Source organism: Lactuca sativa, chromosome 7 (genome assembly GCF_002870075.4).
Source record: "Lactuca sativa cultivar Salinas chromosome 7, Lsat_Salinas_v11, whole genome shotgun sequence".
Taxonomy (NCBI): domain Eukaryota; kingdom Viridiplantae; phylum Streptophyta; class Magnoliopsida; order Asterales; family Asteraceae; genus Lactuca; species Lactuca sativa.
Genome location: NC_056629.2, coordinates 156,440,292 through 156,467,059, shown reverse-complemented (window position 1 = coordinate 156,467,059; position 26,768 = coordinate 156,440,292). Strand labels below are relative to the sequence as shown.

The window sequence follows — 26,768 nt, the reverse complement described above, 5'->3', positions numbered from 1 at the left end:
TTATACTTCCAGATATCACATATGTAGTCTACCAGGAGTGCATGTTCTTTGCAAAATTCATCTTTGTTTTTTCAAATATATTATATGGTATCTACAAGTTACTCTTCACTCTGGGATCCATCTTTAGACAAATGCATTCCTTGCCGCCACCACTAACTGCTTAGGTGTTGAATAGGAGGGGTGGTTATTTGGACTTATGTCGGGTTATACTATGTATACTCAGGAGACAAATTAGTCTCATCATACTTTAAGTGCCATCACATAGTTTCACGCTCTAACTGTAGCTAATGCAAATGTTGAAACAAGATGACTCTGCAAACCTACTTCTCAAATTACGAATATATGGATATGCGTATGTCGTTCATTGTGACAATGTATATGTTTTTACCTTTTCGGAAATTTGGTGCTAAATCAGTACATCAAACATACTAAGATAAACATCCACTTTGTGTTCAATATTTGCACATCTTCATTAAAAACCTTTCAAAATATTTATTTACAATATTTTAATATTTTGCTCGAGTTCAAATATTTGCCTTCCTCTTGTTCAAACTGTGGGGTATATTAAGTAGGGGTGTCAAATCGGGTCATCATGTCGTGTTTTTGTCTGACACGACATGACATAACAAAGTTTTATGTAACACGAACACGACACGACACGATCTCGAGTTTTTTTGAACTAACACGAAAATGAACCGATTAAAAAACGACAAACACGACACGACACGACAAAGATAACATGAAATAACAATTAATGTATTTAATTAATATTTATTCATACATAACACGAAAAACACGGCAAAAAATGTTAAATCGTGTCAAATTTTGAACACGAACACGACGTCGTGTTTTTTACACCTGACACGAACACGACACAAACATGAATTTCAATTTCGTCTCAGTTTCGTTTCGTGTCGTGTATTTTTTTTTTTGTGTCGTGTCATCAATTGCCACCCCTAATATTAATGATATGTCTCTTTTAATATATTTGTAGTAACGTAGATAAGATTTGTATAGTATATAGAGTTTGTTCTATATTTGTACCTCTATACATAGGATTGTATTACTATTGTTCTATTCACAAAATATACAAATATATTTCACCACTTAGGGGTGTTTGGATAGGAAAAAAATAGGTTTTTATTGCTTATTCCCACAATAAGTTAATTTGAGTGTTTGGATAAAATCCAGCTTATTAAGTTAAATAAGCTAATTTTAATAAGCATCCCTCCCCATGCTTATTGCTTATTCTCACCACAAATAAACTATAAGCAATAAGCTAAAAAGCTAATCCAAACACCCCTTAAAAAACGTAGGAAGTATTTGATTTCGCCGCATAACAAATATATGACCAGTTGTTTTCCAAATCATTATACAGAAAAGTTAACATATTTGATTTCATTTGGATGCTGTAAAACATTTATTATTGATTTGAAATATATTTCCTTTGGTTTCTAGGTAAAGGTTTGAAGTTCGGGCGAATAACAAAGATGGGTCCAACTCAAACCATGACAGTATGTGGGTTCCCTGTTTTCAAAGTTTTAGTATTGACCATCTAGGTTGAGCTCAAACTCGCCAATCTTTTGATCTAAATGAACCCATAAATATTTGATTTACACATATTCAATATTTGTGCTGAGATAATGTGGCCCGATTGCTTTTTCGCTTTGCGATTTGTGCAAACATATTTATAATTTAATGAATTAAAACATGTTTTATGCAGTTTAATCTTTTTTATATTAACATATTCTTTATAGAAGACATCAAACCGAAAAACAAAAGTTGGATAGCAAATTCAGTCTCTTTTATAAATATATATTCCAATATAAAAAGACACCAAAAGTGTAAAAAATTCCGCTCAAAAGAAAAAGAGGAAAAAGAATAACTTATCATGTTTTTAAATTATTTAATTAAAACTAAAACAATCGCAATAAAGCATAGTAAATCTTTTAATATTTTCATAAAAAGGTTAAAATTAAATTCAATCGGTAAACAATATATCTTGTAGACTCCCATCGACTGAAAACAGTGTGTATAAATATAAAGAAAGGACAAGCGTGACACCCGCTCTGATACTATCACTTCCTTTTCCTTTCTGTTTTTTTCTGCAACCTTCTCTCTATCTCTCTCCTCCCCTGATTGATACATACAGAGCGCCTAAACCTATACGTATAGAGCGAGATAGAGAGAGAAGACAGAGGGTTCTAGAGAGAGAAAGAGAAAAAAAACAGAGTAAAATTCAAGGACCAATGGATGATTGTATGAGGGTGATGATCAATACCCTCTCCACTTTACTCCTTTTCTCCTTTCTGTAATCAAACTACACTAAACCCAATGGCTATTTTATCACCATATTCATCTTCTTTCCTAGACACACTCTTCTGCAATGAAGAACACGATCATCAATGGAGTCTTGAAGATGGAGATGGAGATGAAGACGAAGATGAAGTTACACAAACCACCCTCACAGATTCCTCTGATCTCCATTTTCCATCCCTGGGCCAGCAAGATTTGTTCTGGGAACATGAAGAACTCGTGTCTCTCTTCACAAAAGAACAAGAACAAGAAAAACAAACCACTTGTACTTTCTCTTTTGACCAAACAGATCCCTCTGTTTTTCTTGCTCGCAAAGAGGTTGTGGAATGGATCCTTAAGGTCAAAGCTCATTATGGATTCACACCTCTTACAGCCATTTTAGCCATCAATTATCTTGATAGGTTCCTCTCCAGTCTCCATTATCAGAAAGATAAGCCATGGATGATTCAGCTTGTTGCAGTCAGTTGCCTCTCTTTGGCTGCTAAAGTTGAAGAGACTCAAGTCCCTCTCCTACTAGATCTTCAAGTATGATAATAATATAAACACAAGACATCAACTTTATCCACCATTTTTTATAAAATCGATCTGGGTTTTCAAAATCTTGGACTTACGCAACTGGGTTTTTGTTTTCTTGAATCTTTAATGTAGGTGGAGGACGCAAAGTTCTTGTTTGAGGCCAAAAACATACAAAAGATGGAGCTTTTGGTTATGTCGACACTTAAATGGAGGATGAACCCAGTTACTCCGATCTCATTTCTTGATCACATTGTAAGAAGGCTTGGATTAAACAATCATCTCCATTGGGATTTCTTCAAGAAATGTGAAGCTCTCGTTCTTGATTTAGTCTCAGGTAATTAATTTATCTAGAGTCAACTCAGATCAGATCTTTCTGACATTAGAAAAACTGTTTATGTTTTGTTCTAATTCTCTTTTCATTTTGGTTTGTTTTGTTTCAAGATTCAAGATTCGCATGGTATAAACCATCTGTATTAGCCACAGCTACGATGCTTCGTGTGATAGATGAAACCGATCTTCCCAACTACATTGACTACAAAAGTCAACTTCTGGATCTTCTCAAAACCACTAAGGTTTGTCTCTTTGTCCTTTCCGGTTTCCACTATCATGCTTATGGTCTGCTTGTGCATGTTTTTGGGTACAACTCCCACTGCTCATGGAACAACTTTTAATGCAATAAATGGTATGATTGTACTTTGTTTGAAAAAGTCGCTGTAAGACCTTGCTTGCTTTGATTTAGTTATCATGCTTAAAACATGTACTGTGCATCAACAGATGTACTCCAAAGTCCAAACAGAAGGGTGATTTCGTCTTTTTAACTAGTTACAGACCTTAAGGTCAAGATAATGTTGCATGTGAGTTGTGACACAATCTTTGATGATATAACTAGATCATAATGCATGCATAACTGAGTTTCACTTGTACTTTCATTTCTTTTTCTTAGTATTAATAATACTTTTTACATTTATGTAGGAAAACGTAAACGAGTGCTACAAGCTCGTTATGGAGCTACCTTACAATCATCATAATAAGCGAAATCCAGAAGAAAACGAGACAACATATCCTGTTAGCCCAGCTGGTGTCATTGATTTCACATGTGATGAAAGTTCAAATGATTCATGGGAAATCAACGATCATCTTTTCAATCAACCTTCGTTCAAGAAAACAAGATTCGATCAACAGTTTGGGTTTAGTTCGTTTCTAAGTTTCGAACCATTTATGAGCCCTCGTTAGCCATGATTTCATGGAGGGTAGCAGTTGTTGGAGCATGCAGGTTATTAAAATCGGTCTAGTACTAGATATAAACGACCTGTAGTATATGGGGACTAAATATAAAACGACCAAGTGAGTGGTTGATGTAGAGATATGGTCGTGGTTGGTCGATTTCTATATCCTTTTAGGTCGTTTTTTAATGTGAGATAAATTAAATCGGGTAATGTGAAGTCCTTTTCAAGCAATGGAGATATATTTATGGATGATATTTAAAAAAAATGATTTTGTTGGGTCATAAACTCTTGTCTTTATACACATTTTTCACGATTTACTAGCTTACATTTGTTCTTAAAAAACAAAAAAAAAAACTATTTTTACCTCAATTGCAGATGTAGTAGGTTGATCGGTTCAAAATTAAATTCACATTTGCTATTCAAGAATCACCATTAAATTTATAAAAATATCATTAAACTCACATTTGCTATTCAAGAATCACCATTAAAATTATTTTTTATACAACAATTAACCATTAAATCTAAGTTTTGTACACATTTATTTAGATTATCTTTTCCAACAATTAGCAATTTTCCATCCAACACAATTTCAATGAAGAAAAAAGAACATCATTTTATATTTATCTTTTTCTTCTCGTCTCCAGTGAAAACTTCCACACAACCCCTACTACCTTGCTTACGTCCTAATGTTGTTCACATATTTTTCTTGTTCTTCTACCTCTCATGCTACTTTGTGAAATCCATCTTTTATCGCTTTCTTTTTTGAATCGTACGCCACCGGTAAACATATCCGTCCAAGGATGCACTTTTATCGCACAATATGACTTCAAACCAATTGGAGATTAATTTGAATGTTGGTTTGAATAGATTAGATTTGAATTGATTTTTTTATAGGTCAAAGCTGATTTTAGATTATTGAATGATGTTGATGGAATGTGCTATTTGTTGTTTGAGGTGGATAGTGACGGTAAGAGATGGACAACAATGGTGGGAGTGGGTGGTTTACATAAAAAACATTAACTTGCAATACCCAATAATATGATAGATTTTGAACACCTCGGATGAGTTTAATGATAAACCATGTATTAACAAAATGACTAAACGTAAACAAATATGACTGTTGTAAGGTCACATTTTATGATTCGATGATTCAAACACATAAAACGTTGCCCAACATCACCAATACCAACATCAACTTGGTTAGCGATAGCGTGATCCCAATGATCTTACTGATTGTCTGTATATTAGGTACATACACTCTGTATATGTAGAATAGATATATGATTTGTAATCTTAGCGATTAGGATCAGACCTTTACATAGATTAGTATACATCCCCAAAATAGTGGGATCTTCGTTTCTGTAATCGTATATATTATACTATTAGGATTAAATCCTAATAGAGTTTTGTACCTTGCTTTGTGCGACTGTTATCTTTGTGAAAACCTTTTCTTAGTGAAAGTATATTTGTGATCATCTTGTTCTTTTGTTCTTTGTTTTTTCTTCATGATTTATACTTGAGTGTATCCGATCGATACAAACCTTTAATTGGTACCAGAGCGGGTTTACGATACATTCATGTTATCATGTCTTCCTCTTATAATCCAAAGTCGTTTGCGGTTAACAAGATCCCTCCTTTCGATGAACACAACTTTACAATGTGGAAATGAAAGGCTATGGTTCTTGAAACCATGGACGTTGATATGCTCAATATCGTCGATAATGGTTTATACGCTCCCATGTATCAACCTATGGTCAACCTTGACTATGAATATGCTCAAGAGATGATGGAAACCCTGGCTGTGGCTTATGAAGGCATTATGGAAGTTCAAGCAACAACCATTAACAATCTCAACCAGAGATATGAGCATTTCTTTGCTCAACAAGGTGAGTCTCTAACTCAAACCTTAATAGGTTTAACTGTTTGGTAAATGATATGCATAGGTTGGGGATTGTCAAGCATTCCTCTCTGTTATTCTTGAAGTACTTGGATTCCCTTGGGAAAAGCTGGGAATATCATGTTGATGTCCTTAAGAACAGTGAGAAGATAAATTTCATGGATCTCAACATTGTTTGGAAATCTACGGAATTATGAATAACTCTTTGTAAGGACATAATGAGGGACTCCAACAAAGAAAAATATGTAGCCCTGGTCTCCAGAAAAGATGTAGCCAATTTCATCAGCGACTCTGATGATTCTGATCAGGGTGAAATTAGTAATGACGAAATCCCTGATGAACTAGCTGGTAGTGTTGTGCTCATTGTTAAACGCTATGAAGAAAGCAGATCAAATGGTACCAGAAGAGTCCTGTCCAAGGGAAATAGCTCAACAAGAAATTATAACATAGAGAAAAGAAATTAAGGTAATTGCTTTAACCGTGGAAGCCCTGACCACTTTGCTAGGGAATGTAAAGAAAAAAGAGAATCCGAAAGCCCTGAGAGCTATGAAGTCTTGTACAAGAAGCTGCTGGATTACGTGAAGAAGGAGAACATTTCTCTACCAAAAGCTTTCATCTCAAAGCAGGAGGAATATGAGGAATGGGTTGAAGAAGAGGAGTCTTCTGCAGAAGAAAGACTAAAGTTTAAAGGTCTTATGGCTCTTGTCAATGAAGCTTCTTGATATGTGCATATTTAGCTACATATTTCGTATAGAATTTTAATACTTTTTGGCTAATTTGTTGCAATTTATGGACAAAAGTTACTTAATTATGTTTTAATTGTATTTTTAGCCTAAAAGATGTGCCCGGAAGCAAAAGGAAGCGGATTTAACAATTGGAAGCTTGGATCTTGGATATTGAAGAAAAAATGATGTTGCTGGACAGCTTGATCCCTTGTCGGTGTTTTGGCCATATCTCATGAACCGTAACTCCGATTGTCGGTGTTTTGGCCATATCTCATGAACCGTAACTCCGATTGACGAGATTCAAAATTTTCTGAAAACTAGACACAATTTCGTGTTTGGAGAAAATGTTGATTCCAAATGTACTCGATTCTTTACACTGACTTGCTGACCACGGATTTTAAGTAATGGACTCGTTGAGTCGGATTTTAAGTGATGGCCCCTGTTTTCAATATATATATATATATATATATATATATATATATATATATATATATATATATATATATATATATATATATATATATATATATATATAGAAACGCTTCTCATTTGAACCCTAACTAATGGGGGATGCCTTGGACGATTTTTGGAGGCCAGAAGGGTTCTTGGAGCTCTAGTTTTCGAGAATTCAAACTAAGAAGCAATTTAGAAGAGATCAAAGGCAAAGAATTATTCTTCTTCACTTAATCTTTGTTTTGAACCATGTTTAAATCATTAGAATTAGAACTTATGTTGTTATTTGCTGTAGATATGAGCTAAAAACTCATAACTTCTGTTTAGGATATATAACTTTATGAATATGGTTTGATTTTATGATTGGATTAATTTAATTTGGAAATTTTGTTTTGTTAAGCTTGTTAAAGAATCTTATGTGTTAACAACAACTATTTTCTGTTAATTACAAGTATATTAAGCTGCATGAACATCTCTTAATTGCTTATCTCATATCATTTATGTGAAAACATTGTTATATGCCTAGGAATAACGAACGTGAAACTAGGTTTAACTAGAAAATAGGTAAGTTAATGTGTGAGCTTGTGTGACGAACCATCAACAAGAAGTTAATTGAATTAGTAATTTGATTAGCTAACTACAAGTCTTACTTAACCCGAATTAATAAACTAGGAAATTTATTGGTTTAATCACTTGGTCACTGCTTGAATTAATTTTGTTTTCTAAGAATTAGTAATAGCGAACGTGAACCTAATCACACTAATCGGTAGCCAATGCCAATTAATCCATTACAGTCGCCATAGAATCAACTATAGAAACAAGTAAGTCGAATCTAAACAGAAGTCTCTTTTAATATTGAATTTAGTTACCTTCTAGTTCTTTAGTTATTATTTTTTTGTGTTTGCGTGGTAGTTAGTTAGTTAAGTTTCCACCTTCCTTTAAGTGTTATTTGATTGCTTAAGTTTCTAGTCTTGCAAAACTCGAGAAAACCCCCTTCTATTACTTGTTTTATTTTAGATAATATTAGCATTTATTTTAATTTTTACCATTCCCTGTGTTCGATACCCTACTTGCTTGAACTATATTACTAATCGATAGGTACACTGCCTTTCGTGTGTTTGTTTTGTGTCTAAGTTAGTAGGATTAAAACTAGTGCATTCCATACACATCAAGTTTTTGGCGCCGTTGCTGGGGAACGGTTCAAATAGTTAATTTTATTTGTTAATTGTTATCGTTTTAAATTTGTTAATTTTTTTTTATATTTAGTTTAATTTTAATTTGAATTAAAATTAAATTTGTTAATTTTAATTTGAACGGTTCAAATAGTGAATTTTTAATTTGAGGAAGTAGTGATGGGTTTTATACAAACAATCCTATGTGTACATGCAACCCTAGCATTGGATCTATGTTTTCACTATTAGATACACAACATTATGAACACATAATAAAACCCTAATCATGATTGCTATTTTCGAAATTAACCAAGAAGGTTAGATTACATACCCCTTGTTGTTATATTGTAATAACAACTTAAATCTTCAAACCCTAAGTCTTGAAAGCAAGCACCACAAGTGTAGTGCCTCTAATGGTTCACTAACAAACCTAGCAACCAAGGATTACTATGGAGAGAGAAGGGAAGTGTAAAATTCGGCTCTAAGCCTCTCTTGGAGTGCCTTAGACGAAATCCAACCCTATAAGGGTTTATATAGGTGATAAGGAAGGTTTAGGATAAGGCAGGTGTATCTTAGATAACCCTAATCCCTTAACTTCCTCCCTAAGGCTTCCAAGGCACCCTTAGAGCCCAAGGAAACCCTAAGACACTCTAGATTTCGTTCCCCACATCTAAGGGAGGTTCTAGAATGCTTCAATGCTCAACTTTTGAGCATTGTCACCTTTAGTCCCTACAGTTTCAATTAATTCCTTTAATCCTAAAATTAATTCCAAATTAATTTCTGATTAAATATTAATTAAACAATATGATTTCTAATCAATATATTATATCCATAATACATTAATAAATCATTTATCTTTATTTCAAATTAATTTATTAACCAAGTAATAAATTAATAAATCATTCTTTTCTCTCCAACAATTATCCTATTCCATTGCCAGGTTTGAAGGCAACCCAAAAGGACCATGCACAATCGGGTCAAGTACTTGACAAACATGGTTACGGGCTTAGACACTAATCCAACAGTCTCCCACTTGGATAAGTGTAGTAACCACAAATGTAAGTACAACTCGATTAGCAATCGTAGCTCTCAAAGACACTGTCAAACTCTGATCTTATCAGTAACCTGTCCTTCAGATAAGGGATCATATATTCCTCCATTCTAGATATCGTATAGACACAAGACATGGATTAAAATCATTCTCTCAGTCTATGTGTTGTTTCTTGATTTTTGATTTACGACGACCGACTAATTGAAAAAATCAAATCAGCCCTAGCCCGACCAAGCATTTACGTTTGTCATCACTAAATCATCGAGGGGCCCACACATATCGCTTTTATCCCACTCTGGGTAAAAGGAACGGATAAACATCGACTCAATGTTTGCTTGCACTCACTCACGAAATCACACACAACAATAAGTTTTATAACACCGAGTTACCGGTGCGTTTACATATTATCAATGTGCAACCGATTCGCAAGATACAACTCACACATCTCGGTTTCAAGAATACAAGATATTATCGTCTCACCAATCGCCCGTGATAAAATCCATGAAGCGATCCAAGTGAACGTGGGTTTAATCCAATGCTCAAAATCATATTCATAAGCACTCATGAACGTTGTAGCAAAGCTTTGCTATGTCTAATATGCTTTAGACAATCTACAACCAATTCATGACAGTCTTCATTCATACTTACTTCTAACGTATGACTGACTGTGGTCCGTTTGAATAATTTGATTATACTTAATAAACTCAATTATTCTGGAAGTCAAAACATGCAAAGTGAAACACAAAGGTAATACTAATCCTATATGGTCCCAACCCTTGAGTATAAATAAAACACCTTTATTTAATCACCATATTGATTACTCATTATCTATTGTTTAACGTTTCATTTAATCAACTTTATACCTTGAATTATAACCACAATTTTCCCATGCTCCAAGCATGCACACTTTGGTTTTCAATGGTCTATTACTTTGTGAAATAGATCAAGTGAACATATTTTCAATCATTCTCATTTCACAAATCCCAATTCTTTATCATAAGCACAAGAATATCAAATTCTTGTCTCTTATAGAATATGTCAAATTCTAATATTTTATGCAATGATCCTCTTGTGAAGTTATGACACAAAATCAAAAAGACTCGGCCATCGAAATCACAAGGTACTCTATCAAAATAGTTATAGAAGAATTCTATAGATGTGATGTCTCTCACTCAAAGTACATTCTTTGAACATCCTTTTGCATAAAATTTTCTAATTTAGACATAAATTCTTTATTTCTAACTCCCATTTATGGAAATATTTCCATATTTACCATATGAAAACTCATTCTTAATAGAATCTTATCTATTCACAATGATGTCGATATGGTCCGTTCAACGCCATACTTCCAACCACTCACAAGCGACCAATCCTTAGTGAACTTTGGACCGTCCTTTGATAGTTGTTTAATTATCTTAGTCAAAACCGATTCTTGTCCTTTTTCCCTCTCAATGCGTTAGACATTTGGAAAAATTTTAGAATGGTCAAATATTATAGCATTTGCAATCGATCCTATACCTGAAGCGTATGGGATACGATGCATAATGTCTTACATGAAGATACGATACTCTATCAATCTTTTGCCATAACATTTTAAGTATCACGTTCTTACAATTCGAACTATGAAGAGGGATACCGTAATCATAATCAAAATTTAAGAACACACTATGTATCCTTTGACTAAATTTATTAAAATTTCTCAATCTAAGCTTTAGATTATGAAACGAAGTACAATATTCTCTCCCTTAATTATAGCAAAACAATTTTTCAACCCTTACGACATTGCAAAGTACAACACTTGTTTTCTATAGTTAATACTTACCATAATAATCATGCTTCCACTTACATGATGATTATTTCTTTACCAGCATAACACTTATGCTCCCACTAGCTTTGACATGTATTCAGAAATCAGCTGAACTTTAAAAAAACAATTTCTCAAGTTCATATTTCTAATACTAGATGCTTCGATAAGACTCTATCTAAGCTTCTTAAACTCATACACCTTTCCTTGGACAACTCATATGTATATCTCTAAACGATTCTAGGACTCATATCAATAAGTCTAAGATGTTCAGACCTATTTGCCATTTCCCACGATTCAAACTTTGAAGAGGTATGCCGTAATCAAAGTTGAATTTGAGAAATCCAAATCACATAATGCTATCTTTAAAATCTTTCTTAGTGAAAGCGTTTCCTCACAATCATTCTTATGAAAGAAACCTTATTACACTTAGATTTTGTGGTGTATTCGTTCTTATCCATGTGAATTTTTCATAACCATAATCACAAGATAATGTTAGTGACAAATCCAAACTCTTATGGATAAAACTAGTTCTTCTTAATTTCTTGCCATCAAGGGTCCCACCATTGCTTCCAAGTTATTTAGCAGCTCACCCCTTCATTTCAATGTACTTTCCATTGAACAAGGTGCCCTTGCCCCTATATAATCCATTGAGAACTTGTAGAACTCACATGTATAATTAACTCTATTTGCAATGGCACAAAAACAAAACAGTGTCAACACGATGGGTCGTAAACCTCAAGTAGTGCTAGTGTTGTATTATAAGGTCTATTCTTGATTTGTTCTTTAAACCTTTCAAGATCATTAAGACTCCCAATGACTCCTTGACATATAAGATTCCCTTGTTAAGAAACATTTTTTGACAACCAAATATTCAAGAGTTAGTGCAGCCTTTATCAAGACAAAAATCTTCACATAATTGGTCTTAGTTGGTCTTTGTCTTATCCAAGACATCACAATTTACCAATTTCAAAGGTGCAAGAACAAGAAAAGCTTTTCCAAGTTCCACATTTGTTGAAAGTTATAAACCTTCTTAAGACGTATCACCTAATTCACAATCTTGGAGTATAACTTGAAGACTTGACATTGGAACGAAGCATGATTGACTTCTTGATTTAACCATTTTCACAAATCTTGTCTCCTCTTCTTAGACATACAAATTGTACTAAGAATCACATAGAGGATCAATTGAGATATGGTTCTAAATCATTAAGTCCTATCATAAAACACAATAAAAGGTACTCTCCCTTCTTCTTAGAACGGAGAAACTTTTATCTTTCTTCCTACTTGATTCTTCTTATTCATTCTTCTATTGATTGAAACTCTTTTAACAAATCTAGAATTATACTTAATCTTATAAGTGTAACCATATTTACTAAACTTTAGTAAATCATGAGGAATATCTTGTCACTCTTGTGGTGGACTTGATCAACACACAACTTTGTGTACTTGATCTCATAGTCCTTCACTTGACACTTTGTCAAAGACTAGTCTAAATTTCCCAAATGTGATAGTTTTCATTCATCATGCAATACTTGTTGCACGATTCCAAGTTCCTATCCACTTGAAACTTGGGCGATGAGAAACTCTCCCTATTTGGTAAACTTTTGACACTTCCACAAGTAGCCTAATTAAGAATCAAATCCATTTTCCTAATAGTAGAAGTACACAAACATCAATTTTTCATATATGCCATTGCAAGGATAAAATAAGATAAAATACAAAATTTATATTATTCATTAAAGCAGCGGAAAACATGTCCTTACAACGCAAAATTCAAATGAAAAACTACGTATTCAAATACTCCTAACAAATCTATCATAACTTCTTAAGCTCAAAATCTGATCTTCGAATCCATGCGATCGTAATCCATTTCTTCGTGATCAGACTCATCTTGTTGTTCCATCAACCTTCCTTTCTTTTCTTTGATCTTGCAAAACATGCAAATGTAATCTTATCACATTATGTACAAATAATAGGAATTTAATGGAATTAGATGGTGGATTTTGTACATGAAGCAGAGCCATAATTCTTGACTCTTCTATCTCTTAGATTCTTCAGTTCCTTTGGGCAGCTTCGTATCCATTTCCCTTTCCCATGGCAACAGAAACATGTGGCCTCTCCTAGAGCGTCCACGGAAGCATGGTCGGTTGATTGACTAGACAAATATGCTCCATTACTTTGCCAAATCATTTCTGATTCAGCAGCAACAAGCATGTAAGTTAAGTCTATGAGGGTCACGTCAATATCCATCATATAATACTCTTTTTTGAACTTATCATATGATCTAGGGAGTGACTGAAGAACCCAGTCCACAACCAACTTATTGGGGAAAGATGCACCCAACATAATCAACCTATCAATGTGTGATTTCATCCCTAGGACGTGAGCACACACGGGTTTACCATCTTCATGTTTCATTGCCAATAGGGTTTTGGTGGTCTTGAACCTTTTCAGATCTTCGTTCTTGTGGGTCGGGGAGAACAACGGGAGGAAGAGGAGGGAGTGAGATAAAGCTAGTCCACATTGATCCTTCACTTTGGAACAAGCTATCACTTTCAATAGGAACACCTTTTCCTTGGAATCCGGGAAGACCACGGTTAGAGTCAGACATCTACAAAACGGGAGAAATTTCAAGTTAGTTGATTGATTGAGTCCTTAATAAATCACCCAAATGAGATATTAAGGCTAGGACCCAACACAATACGCCACAACCTAGAAATGGGATGCCGTAATCTAGTTGCAGAATATTTGAAGGTAAGTGAATGACGATTCACTAATTTTCCACCATGAAAAACGAAAAAGAAATTTAAGTTTTAAATTTATGAAAACTCCTAGATTCTTTGAGATTCATTGAACATTTCAATGGCATGTTTAAATCTCGATATGCCCCTCTCGTTTGTGACTGGGATGCCGAGGATCACAAAGTGGGTGTGAATGACCATGCAAACTTACATGGTGCCCCCACATGTTACAGTCATCTATTCGATGTGCCGGTGAACCACACACGCTCCACCGAACTATGACAAACATTGAGTCACCCTTTGCTACCTTCGCTTAGAACCATTTAGTGTGCCAGTAAACCACGCACGCTCCACTAATGTCTTCGCAAGGGTACAAAGTGTAATTTCATGGAATTGCATCAATTCACTTTTGCCTAAGTAACTAAGATTGGGAATTTGTAAAACATTTAGTTACTTTTGTACTTCATTATACTTATAATGGAAGATTTTTGTCCTATCCTACCCGTTCGGCTAACGACCCTCCACTAGTCAAGAGTGCGGTGGGTAAGAGTGGATACCCATTCAATCGCCATTTTATAGGCAATTTCCTTAAACACCCCTTATAGACCAGCTTTGTGAATGAGGCCTACTAACGGTAAGACTGACTTTTACTTATACATATATATAATGTTAGACTTTTAATGTTATATATAGTATAGGGTGTGTTTTACACTTTAAAAATACTAGGTGGTCAAATATAACAATTATACTTTTAATTGTAAACCAAAACTTTTATGGATTTATTAAACTTCTTTTAATTATACAACTTAATTAATTAATAAAACCATAAGGGTGTGATTTGAACTTTTCAAAACAATACTAGAGTTTTAGAATTTAACATTCCTAAATTAAACTTTTAATCAACTTTTAAATTCCAAAACTTGAGGGCAAGTTTTGAAACATTTCAAAACATTAGGGTTTAAAATTTAAATATGCATCAAAATTAAACTTGTAATCAAAATTTAAATTCCAAAACTTGAGGGCAAGTTTTGAAACTTTTCAAAACAATTTAGTTTTAATTTCTCTTAAATTTTCGAATTTATGACATATAAATTAAAATTTTAAATATTAAAAACCTTGATTTAATAATTATTTTGAATTAGACTATTAATTTAATTATTAAATCATAAGGTATTATCTAAATCATGAGGATAATTACCATTTATACATTTAAGATATCCTAATCCCTTAATTATCTCCCTAGATCTCGAAAATAAGGATAGGATAATGCAAAATCTATAATTACCATATATAACAATTAGAGGATAATTACAAGATATGGGATAATCCAAATCCCTAAAATTTAGGATATTATCTTGGGGAGGAGGCTAATTTCGAAAATCAAGGGATTAAAAGAAACCCTAGATTTCAAAATTTAAGGGTTTAAGGAAAGGATTTGAAGATCTTATTCAAACTCTTGCAAATTAGGGTTTGCAAACCCTAATCTCGAAAAGCCCTAGCGTCCTAGGGTTTATTGGCAATAAACCCTAATATGTCAAGTTCATACAATTGAATAAACTAATTGAAAACAAGTTAACCAAAGGCTCTGATACCACTGATGGGTTTTATACAAACAATCCTATGTGTACATGCAACCCTAGCATTGGATCTATGTTTTCACTATTAGATACACAACATTATGAACACATAATAAAACCCTAATCATGATTGCTATTTTCGAAATTAACCAAGCATGTTAGATTACATACCTCTTGTTGTTATATTGTAATAACAACTTAAATCTTCAAACCCTAAGTCTTGAAAGCAAGCACCACAAGTGTAATGCCTCTAATGGCTCACTAACAAACCTAGCAACCAAGGATTACTATGGAGAGAGAAGGGAAGTGTAAAATTCGGCTCTAAGCCTCTCTTGGAGTGCCTTAGATGAAATCCAACCCTATAAGGGTTTATATAGGTGATAAGGAAGGTTTAGGATAAGGCAGGTGTATCTTAGATAACCCTAATCCCTTAACTTCCTCCCTAAGGCTTCCAAGGCACCCTTAGAGCCCAAGGAAACCCTAAGACACTCTAGATTTCGTTCCCCACCTCTAAGGGAGGTTCTAGAATGCTTCAATGCTCAACTTTTGAGCATTGTCACCTTTAGTCCCTACAGTTTCAATTAATTCCTTTAATCCTAAAATTAATTCCAAATTAATTTCTGATTAAATATTAATTAAACAATATGATTTCTAATCAATATATTATATCCATAATACATTAATAAATCATTTGTCTTGATTTCAAATTAATTTATTAACCAAGTAATAAATTAATAAATCAGTCTTCTCTCTCCAACAATTATCCTATTCCATTGACAGGTTTGAAGGCAACCCAAAAGGACCATGCACAATCGGGTCAAGTACTTGACAAACATGGTTACGGGATTAGACACTAATCCAACAAGTAGTACATGAAATTGAGCAAGAAGATGAGGAGTATGACTCAGATGATGATTTGAAGAAATTTGGAAGATGGTTAGATAACATCTTTCCTAATAAACAAGAGCAATCTGAGTTACAAGAGATAGAGTTAAAAGATGAAAAATTTAATCCAGAAAGAGTTTTGGAGGAGCTGGAAAGGTTGTTAGCAGAAAGGTCAGGCGAAGAACAAGAACAAGTTGAATTACAGGAACCAAGCCATGGTTTGACCATTACCACGACGTGGCCCCTTATTTTCCCAAATTGTGCTTCGAAGCATGGGGTGACGACTCCAACTTTGGAGAAAGTTCTGAAGCGTGATCCATTTCTGATTAGTATCCAACCGGCCCAAACACTTATCGAGATTCTTGGGTTTTATGAATTCAAGCACGTTCGGCTAATTTCTTAAGCAAAGAGCCAAATTTTACAAATTGGTCCAAAGAAAATATTTAATGTAATGGATCGATTGACATTGAGTTTATTGGAAGTTTATTACGTTGGGAGTCCAGCTCAAGACTCGCACAAAAAGAAGCTCTTGCAGGAGGCAACCCATTATTAGAGTTTGCTTTTCTTTTTCTTTTTCTTTTTATTTTGTGTGTTTGGATTGGTTTGTTTCTAACTTCTAGTTTATTAAGGTAATGTGAGAATGCTAATTAGATGTTTTTTTTCCTGTTATTGTGTAGATTTTTTTTGTCTTTGATCTTTGTAGAAGTTAGGGTGAGATTAGAGCGATTTCTTAAAGCGTGAGGGAAATAAAGTGTGGGGTCGAGTCGTTTACGAGAAGATTAGAAGATTTGAGTGATTTGTTGAGTCAGATGTTTATAATGGTTAAAAAGGAGTCTCGTCACTGAAGAGTATAAGGAGGTTTATTAACTTAATACCCTCTTTGACTACAAAATCAGAACTGAAGCAGAAAGAAGAAAATCACGTTCAACACCTTAAACTCGTCGAGTGCATAACACCAACTCGACGAGTTCCAGAAGAATTTCGCGACTTTTGCCCATATTATTTTCCAACACGACGAGTTTTTCACCACTAACTCGACGAGTTGCTCAGTCAGATTTTCTTTGAAGTTTTCGATTTGTTTCCATTTAAGGTGGGCATTGGCTATATTTTTGAAGTTTTCCAAGAAGCTTTTTCCAGTATATTTGGAGCTGAACCACACGAGACGTTTGACACCCAAGTCATGGATGAGTTGTTCGAATGCCAAATTCAGCTGAAGTAGGAGCTTTAAAAGAAGAAGACCGACCTCGCAACTACTATCCCAGGGGAGTTTGTTCCAATTCCCTCTTTATTTTTATGTTTTCTTTATCATGCATAACATGCAATGGGGACATTGCATAAATTAAGTGTGGGGTAGAGGGTTGGTTATATTAGTTAAATTTGTGAAATTAGAATCCTAGTTTTTGGTATAATTTTAAAAATTTTGCATAAAATTTCTGGGGTTTAATTTAGAAAATTTTGGTAAAAGCAATTACGATTCCAAGCTAGTATTGTGTTTGATGATTCCTCGAGATCCCAAATGTTTAGTTAACCCTATATACGTTAATAGTGCATTTGTGGCCCCCTTTATTCTAGTGAAATCTTGGACAAAAACACAACCTCGCTTAGTTTGAGGGATGTAATATGTTTAGCATCGTGTACTTGAAATGTATCCAGGAAAACTAATATCTTTAACCAATAAAGGTTGAAGTTGAGCGCCCTTGCTTAAGCATGTAGGCTTTGAGTGACAAAAAAGTGAGATACATGTTAAAAGAAAAAAAAAGAGAGAGAATTACAAGAAAAGTAGTAAGAATTTTGGAGCAATCAAAGTATGAAGATCAAAGTTCTGAAGAAATTCAAAAATTACAAAGGTGGTGAATTCAAAGAAATAAAGATCAAATTATCAAAGAAGTGAATAATTCCGAAGAGCTCCATAGTGGTATTGAAAAAAAGTTGTAATTTTCTAGATTATGTACGATTGGGTTGTTGGACCAAAAATACATTGAGGTTAAGAAGTTTTCTGCGGATGGATTCGGAGAGATGCATAAAATGAGCATTGTTCAAAAGAAGTGGGTGAGTGTTTATGAGGAATGTTAGTATTTAGAATTGAGGAGAATTGAGGGGGGTCCTTAGGAAAAATTTTAGACACAAATGCATGCGTTGCGGTCTTAGCATAATAGTTGGGTTTGATTGGGATTGTTTTTTTTAATGCTAGTATGTTTAAAATTCAGTTTTGCTTGGGGGCAAACAAAAGTCAAGTGTAGGGTATTTTGATATGTGCATATTCAGCTATATATTTCGTACATAATTTAATACTTTTTGGCTAATTTATTGAATTTTATGGACAAAAAGGTACTTAATTTGGTTTAAATTGTATTTTAATCCTAAAAGATGTTATCAGAAGCGAAAGGAAGGGGATTTAGCAATTGGAAGCTTGGATCTTGGATTTTGAAGAAAGAAGGATGTTGCTGGACAGCTTGACCCCTCGTCAATGTTTTGGCCATATCTCATGAACACTAACTCCGTTTGTCGAGATTCAAAATGTTCTAAAAACTAGACAAAATTTTGGACGACTTTCGTGTTTTGAGAAAATATTGATTCCAAATGGACTCGACGAGTTGGCCATCAACTCGACAAGTTGGTCAGAAGTTCCACAAGTCACTACAAGAAAAAGACCCTTTTACGACGCACAAAACACGACGCTCTTTGATTTATGTTACGCATTAGAGAGTGACATTAAAAAAGTGTCATCTCTTCAAAAATTTTAAGGATTTAGGTCGCGCATTACTGAGTGCCCTTAAATTAGTGTCTCATGTAAAAATATTAAAAACACGGAGGGCACCTATAATAAAAAGGGCGTCCTCTACAAATGTCGCTTTATAATTTTAATAAACGCGCGTTTCTGGGACTCAGGGGGGAAACTAAATCCCCCAAAATTTTGAACACCCGCTTCCTCTTCCTCTCTACTCTCTACATCCGCCAAATCGACTTCATTCTCTCCCTTCTTTCTCTCTGCAAACCCCTTCCTCTCCGATCGACTTTCACTTCCTTCTATGTGCAAACCCTAATCAAACATAACACATTTGAAATAGTAATATCTTCTTTCATTTTCTCCCCTGCTACTCTCTTTAAAACCTAGCAGCCGCCACCACTAGAAACATGGAAAATCCCCCAAAATTTTGAAGTACCCCGCTCACTCCTCTTCACCTCTACCCTACTCCATCTACAATGACTTCCCACGTTTACAAACCCTAGTCTAGTTGCGCTTCTAGCCTTGGTCCTATTTCTTCATCCATTCAGCAAATTAGGGGAACACGACTTCTCATTCATCCCTCAACTTCATCTTCTCAATCAAGAAAAAAGGATTCTGGTTTTTTTCGTGCATCTGCATCATCTTGGTGGCGATAAACTCTCTAAGGTTCGTTAATGTAACCCATTCCCGATTTTTTCTCCCAAATATGGTAAAGTTGTTCGTTTAATTGAAGTTTCCTTTCTTCAACAAAAATTGTGTTTAACTACGGCCGACAACTACGATCTCCTATTTCTCCCAGGAATGGGAGGTGTTACTATGCTATGAAAAGGACGCTTCTACCATCTCCTATTTCTTCAACAAAAAAGTTTATGATGGCGGAGTCGACAACTACGGCCGCCACGACTACTACTGTGAGTATGTTTTTTCTGATTTTTCATTATATTGATTAAATTTCAGTTTAAAATTTGTGTTTAACTACTTGATGTTTGTCTTTAAAATGTTGAGAGTGATGAATCTGTTTGGTTTTATTTTTGAACATAAGAACTTTATTTCTTCATCCCCTGTAGATCATCTCGAAAATCTCTACCCCTCTCTTAATGTTATTTTGTTGAACCTCAGTTTGATGTTTTATTTTATATTTTACAATGAATCGATGCTTAAAGTATGTGATTTTGGCATTTGTTTTCGATGGTTATAAATGTACAATTAAAGTAAATGGATCAGAAAAAAGAGAGCATATATGCACTCCAAGTGATCGACAAAATGCTTGAAAGAGCAATCTTCTACATATCCTAACACAAACCTAAAAATATTTCCTCCTAAAGCAAACCTACAACACGTAACCATATATGGTTTAATCTCAGAGAGGTAAGGACTGAGTTTCATCTTCATTGAGAAATTGAATCGGTTGCCTCTTGCTATCATTAACTTTGATTATAATTTTTAGCTAACAAGTTGTCTTTTATAGGAAAAATTGAAAGAGAAAAAGCCCACTATGACTGAGGCGCTTTCTATTAATCTACAAGCAATGCACAAGGTTGGGTGATAACGCTGAAGTGAAGCCAGTTCTAGCAAATTTGGAGGTCAAAGAAGTTGAGAAGATTAGAACAAGTAATAGTTTGTGATGGTTCAGTAAGGGAAGCTGCTGCAGACAGATTGGTGATGGAGTTGTAGGCGGTTCAAAAGGGTGATAATATGCTCAAGAAAAAGGATGAGTTGTACATAGGTGCGTGCATTTAATTTTGATTCTATTATTTGATGTGATAATTCGAAGGTATGAACATGATCACTGACTTAATTTTGAGTTTCATGTTTCTACTTTTGTTGACAAATAAGTTGATTATTGTTTTGATGTTTAGCTCACTGCTTTTACTTGTAATTGCTACATAATGTCGGTTAAGAGTTACATATCCGATTGATTGAATGTGACTGAGTTAAATGGAAATACTTAGTACTAAATCGGTAATAGTCAAACGTTTTATTGTTTATATATGTATGCGGTCATAGATTATCCCATATATTTATTGTGGAATGCAAGCAGAAATATTAATTGTTGTGTTTTGGATAGATTATCTAAAATATTCAATTAAATAAGTTAAATTGAATCTTTCAAATTTGAATAGCTCAAAGGAGATAAGATATGTTCATTGATCAGCAGATCAACACAGTTAAGAGCACTTGAACAATGATAGGCTGCCAAATTTGTAAATTTCCAAGACGCTTTCTTTAATACAAATTCATTTATTTTTTGGCACGTTTTGTGCCTTGGTAATAAAATCTCAATCATAATTATTGGGTCCATGCAGGCGGTCAGCTATTTCTGCGCTCCCAACCCGACAACATAGCTTCAAATCAATGTTCTAGCTCAATGTTCATTCCTGAACATCTTTCTTTTGAAGGGATTCATCAATATTCCACATGCCAAGTGAAGCTCCCCCAATCATTGAACGAAACCGTCCCCCTCCCTTATGGCATGTCGATGGAAAAAACAGAAATCATAGATTTGAAGGTATTTTTATAGTTATTGGTGTGCTAAATAAATAGAAATTTTGAATTTTTTTACCTTTATATGTTTTAAGGTTAATTTTGTATTTTTTAGGTTCGTTACACATATAAAGGAGGGAATTGAGATTGTAACCAAAGATGGTGATGTTTTGTTATAGTTTAGTGGTGGAGAGACTCGTAAAGATGAAGGACCATGAAGTGAGGCACAAAGTTATTGGATAGGTGCTAACTCAAAAGGATGGTTTGGTGAGCTTTTATAGTTTTTTTTTGTACAACAACAATCTCTCAAACATCAAATGATGTCTCTGGCAGTGGTAGGAAGTTCACTTCCCCTGTAATAAGTCATCATTTGATTTCACAGTTAGCTTTATGATTTCACATGAACATGTTCTTTATCATTTGGACAGAGGAAGCAGATGACCTGGAATTCACCACTGCATATTATTATCGCATCTAGGCTACTAAAAAGAAGGTGGGTGTAATTATATGCATATATATGTTCTATTACTTATTGTGGCTATAATATTTGCTCTTTTCATCACAAATTATGTGCAATTGTATCCTGCTTTAACTTTTCTATCAACATCGTATGGTTTGATTAGTATAAGTGTTTTCTCTAATTTGGCAGATTTGCAGTTGCAGGGTTGAAAGTATGCTGCTTGTTGTTCAGCTCAAGAATGTAATCAGTTCTTCGGTTCCTGCATTTAAGGTATGCTTGAAAATGTTGAAGTTGAAGAGGATCATGAGCTTGTGTGTGTGTTGATGATCTCTTGTTATTCATAAACAGAGGAGATGAAGGTAAAAAGATTATACTCTTTTCCTTTTTTGCCCTTGGTTTTATAAATAATAACATATATACTAAACAATCTTATAGGGACTAACTGCAATGATGCCAACATTTGGTGCTGTCAGTACTTGAACTATGTAAACATCTTTCACGATTTCAGTTTTCCATATCTCAAAGGATTAAATCATTAAATACACATAACTACATAAGGTTTGGTTAAATATATTAACAGTTTAGCTGGCTCTTAGATAATAGATACATACCTGCCTGATACATGAGTAAAACTAGTTTCTAAACATGATGAGATTGTTGATTGTAAATTTGTCATGCCAGATAATTGTCTGGAAAGTAGTAGATACTCCAAATCCTATGGGATCAAAATCAAAGAGAGCTGAGTACAAAGTTGTCCCAGTATGTGGATTGGATTGGATGGGCATGAAGGATCTATATACCATATTACATGGTCTTTGGATGGATCAAAACCGGTGTCTATCTCGGATGATCACAGGTCAATACTCATCCCAATTTGAATGGAACATTGCCAAATATGTGATGTGATGTGATAGATTGTTTAAGTTGGATGTTTCCTTGTTAATAGTCTTCTTTATGAAAAATTTCCCTATCAAGTCAACAAATAAGTTCAAATCAATGCATCTTTGTTTCATTTGCTATAGACAAGGAAAACAAGTCTGGATCACATTACCTCTTTTCTGATTCATTAGATGTGCCATTTCAGCTACATTTGTTATGTGTGTTGTGTGGCCAACAAACATCTGTTTTCATTACTTTGGTGTTTGCAATTATTGATCCACAGTAAGTCCATGGACTGACTGTTATGCTTATAATGTGTTTTTGGATTGTCCTATACAATGTTTTTTTTGTTTCTGTGTATTTTGTGCATCAGGTAAAGTTGGTGGAAGAAAGGAATATGAAGGCAAGATGGGCCAATGTACAACTTCTTATCCATATAACAGCTGTTTGGAGCATTAGTCTTAGAGAATTATGAAAGGCAAGATGCAACTTTATTTAGTTGGAATTTGATGTAGAGAGTAGATTAGATGCAAATTTAGATATTGTAAAAAATAGAATTGTATGACATTAAAATTTATGCAATGGATGGTATTTTTTGTATATGATATTTTATTTCTATTATGAACTGTATGACATCAAATTTAGATATTGTAAATATTTTTTTTTTAGAACATTCAAAATTATGATACGCAAAAATGTGTGTCATCTTCATTTATGACATGGCCTTTCTTGACAGGGGCTTCCTTGATACGCATTGCGTGTCATAAACACGCGCGTCGTAAGGTTACGACACGCAAATGTGTGTCGTCTTCCTTTATGACATGGCCTTCCTTGATACGCATTGCGTGTCATAACCGCGCGTCGTAAATGCGCGTCATAAATTCGCGTCGTAAATGCGCGTCGTCTATAGACGACGCGCAAAAGCGCGTCGTCTCTCTTTATGACAGGGCCTTCCTTGACACGCATTTGCGCGTCGTCTGAGCGTTTTACGACGCGCAATGAGCGTCGTAAAAGGCCTTTTTTCTAGTAGTGAGTCTTTACACTAACTTGCCATCCACGGATTTTAAGTGATGGAGTCATCGAGTCGGTCACTGGACTCGCCGATTCACCCCTGTTTTCATAATATATATATATATATATATATATATATACATATATATACACACAGATATATATATATATATATATATATATATATATATATATATATATATATATATATATATATATATATATATATATAGAAACGCTTCTCATTCGAACTGTAACTAATGGGGGATGCCTTGGTCGATTTTTGGAGGCCAAAAGGGTTCTTGGATCTCTAGTTTTCAAGAATTCAACCTAAGAAGCAATTTAGAAGAGATCAAAGGCAAATACTTATTCTTCTTTACTTAATCTTTGTTTTGAACCATGTTTGAATCATTAGAATTTGAATTTATGTTGTTATTTGCTGTAGATATGAGCTAGAAACTCATAAATTCTGTTTAGGATAGATAACTTTATGAATATGATTTGATTTTATGAGTGGATTAATTTAATTTGGAAATTTTGTTCTGTTAAGCTTGTTAAAGAACCTTCTGTGTTAACAACAACTTTTTTATGTTAACTACAAGTATATTAGGCTACATGACCATCTCTTAATTGCTTATCTCATATGGCTTATGTGAAACCTATTTAATTAGTGTCTAAGCCCGTAACTATATTTCGTAAGTATTTGAGCCGGTTGTGCATGATCCTTTTGAATTCTTGTATCAATTTCGAAATGTATACACCAGATCTAGGGTTTGTAAGTCTTGGATGAATTGCATGTACAATAGAGAAAACTAGATCCAAGCATTAGGGTTTGCATGAGCATATAGGATGTTCTTTTGACTAAAACCAATCAAAAACGTTGTTATATGCCTAGGAATAGCGAATCTAAAACTAGGGTTAAACAGAAAATAGGTAAGTTAATGTGTGAGCTTGTGTGACGAACCATCAAAAAGAAGTTATTTGAATCAGTAATTTGATTAGCTAACTACAAGTCTTACTTAACCCGAATTAATAAACTAGGAAATTTATTAGTTTAATCACTTGATCACTGCTTGAATTAATTTGTTTTCTAAGGATTAGTAATAGCGAACGTGAACCTAATCACACTAATCAGTAGCCAATGTCAATTAGTCAGTTTCACTTGCCATAAGATCAACTATATAAACAAGTGTGTCGAACCTAAACATAAGTCTCTTTTAATATTGAATTTAGTTACCTTCTAGTTCTTTAGTTATTAATTTTCTGTGTTTGCGTGTTAGTTAGTTAGTTAGTTAAGTTTCTGCCTTCGTTTAAGTGTTATTGGATTGATTAAGTTTCTAGTCTTGCAAAACTAGAGAAAACCCCCCTTCTATTACTTGTTTTATTTAGATAATATTAGCATTTATTTTAATTGTTTACTGTTCCCTATGTTCGATACCCTACTTGCTTGAACTATATTACTAATCGATAGGTACACATCATTTCGTGTGTTTATTTATGTCTATGTTATTAGGATTAAAACTAGTGTATCCCACACACATCGCTTCTGATGGCAGCTTCAGCAGATGTGATGTTAGCTCTTATCAAGTTGCCAGGAAATCAAAGATGAAAAGCAGGAATCCCTCTTCTACTCGTCAGGGTCAGGAGCATGTCTGGTACTTAGACAATGGATGCTTTAGACATATGACTGATCTCAAGTTCCTCTTAAATGATTTTGTGGTGAAAGATGCTCCTTTTGTCACCTTTGGAGATAGAAGTGAAGGAGCAGTCAAAGGCATGAGTACAATAAGGTGCGAATGAGTCGAGCTGAAAGATGTGTTCTATGTCAAGGGCCTTCGAAATAATCTCATTTCAATCAATCAATTGTGTGACACAGGCTATAAAGTTCTTTTCGGCTGGAATGAAGGAAAAGTCATGGACTCACGGAATGCAATTGTGCTTACTGCATTCAGGAACAATGGCATTTACATGCTTTGATTTTTTTCTGTTTAACAATACTGCTTTATGCTATCTTTACATTATTTTTTGTTATTTTGAACTTCTGAACATACAGTACTAATTTTTATTTTATTATAAAACTCTCTGTGCTCTAAAAATCCTTTCAGGCTTTCATTTTACCAAAGGAGTATACATTGTATATTGTTATACTAATATATACTATGTGTTATCGTCTCTCTCACTCTCTAAGTCTCAAGATCTTCTGCCTTCATCTTGACGTCGACCATCATTGATTTCTCCATTAAGAAAGGATCAACATGTCGTTCCTTCGGTGCAACATCTTCTGAGTAGAGTTGGTTAGAGCTGGCTCTGCATCTTTTCTTCAACACCAACTGCTCTCTCTGTGAAGCTGATAATCATGTTGAATGACATGAAGCATCCGACTGATGACTCAAGATAAGAGAGAATCGTGCCTGAACTTTTTTTTTTGGGACACAGATCTCTTCTTTCTCATGTAGCCTATCTTTGTTGCAATGGGATGAAGTGAAGGTAGGTAACATTGCACGTCTAATTTCCATAGATGCTCTCACTGCTACACCAATTCCCATCAGAGATCCAAAGACCTCTTCAACAAGACAATGCTCCCCATCTCTTCTATTAGGGATCACAAAGAATGGAACCTTTGAGTTTTGTCTAGCTGACTCTCATAACTCGAAGGTTACAAAGATTGGATCATATTAACTCGTTGGTTAAAAAGACTGGTTCTTGTTCTTCCTTTGTTATGGGTGAACATGAAGCTTGGAATCTATCTGCAATACTTCAACGATTAAAGGCATCTTCTCTTTTTGTTTATTGTGAATTATGTTAATTCATTTGATCATGCTTTTTACTCTTTTAGATAC

At 34.3% G+C, this 26,768-nt stretch overlaps 1 protein-coding gene across 1 annotated transcript; it reads left to right on the top strand.

Moving 5' to 3' along the window:
- The first annotated feature begins 2,058 nt into the window (after positions 1–2,058).
- LOC111916124 (cyclin-D3-1) lies at positions 2,059–4,343 on the top strand. The gene is made up of 4 exons (XM_023911759.3): positions 2,059–2,841; positions 2,965–3,166; positions 3,274–3,404; positions 3,805–4,343. Exons 1-4 carry the CDS (start codon positions 2,335–2,337, stop codon positions 4,063–4,065), a joined length of 1,101 nt encoding a protein of 366 aa, XP_023767527.1. The 5' UTR covers positions 2,059–2,334; the 3' UTR covers positions 4,066–4,343.
- The last annotated feature ends 22,425 nt before the right edge of the window (positions 4,344–26,768 follow it).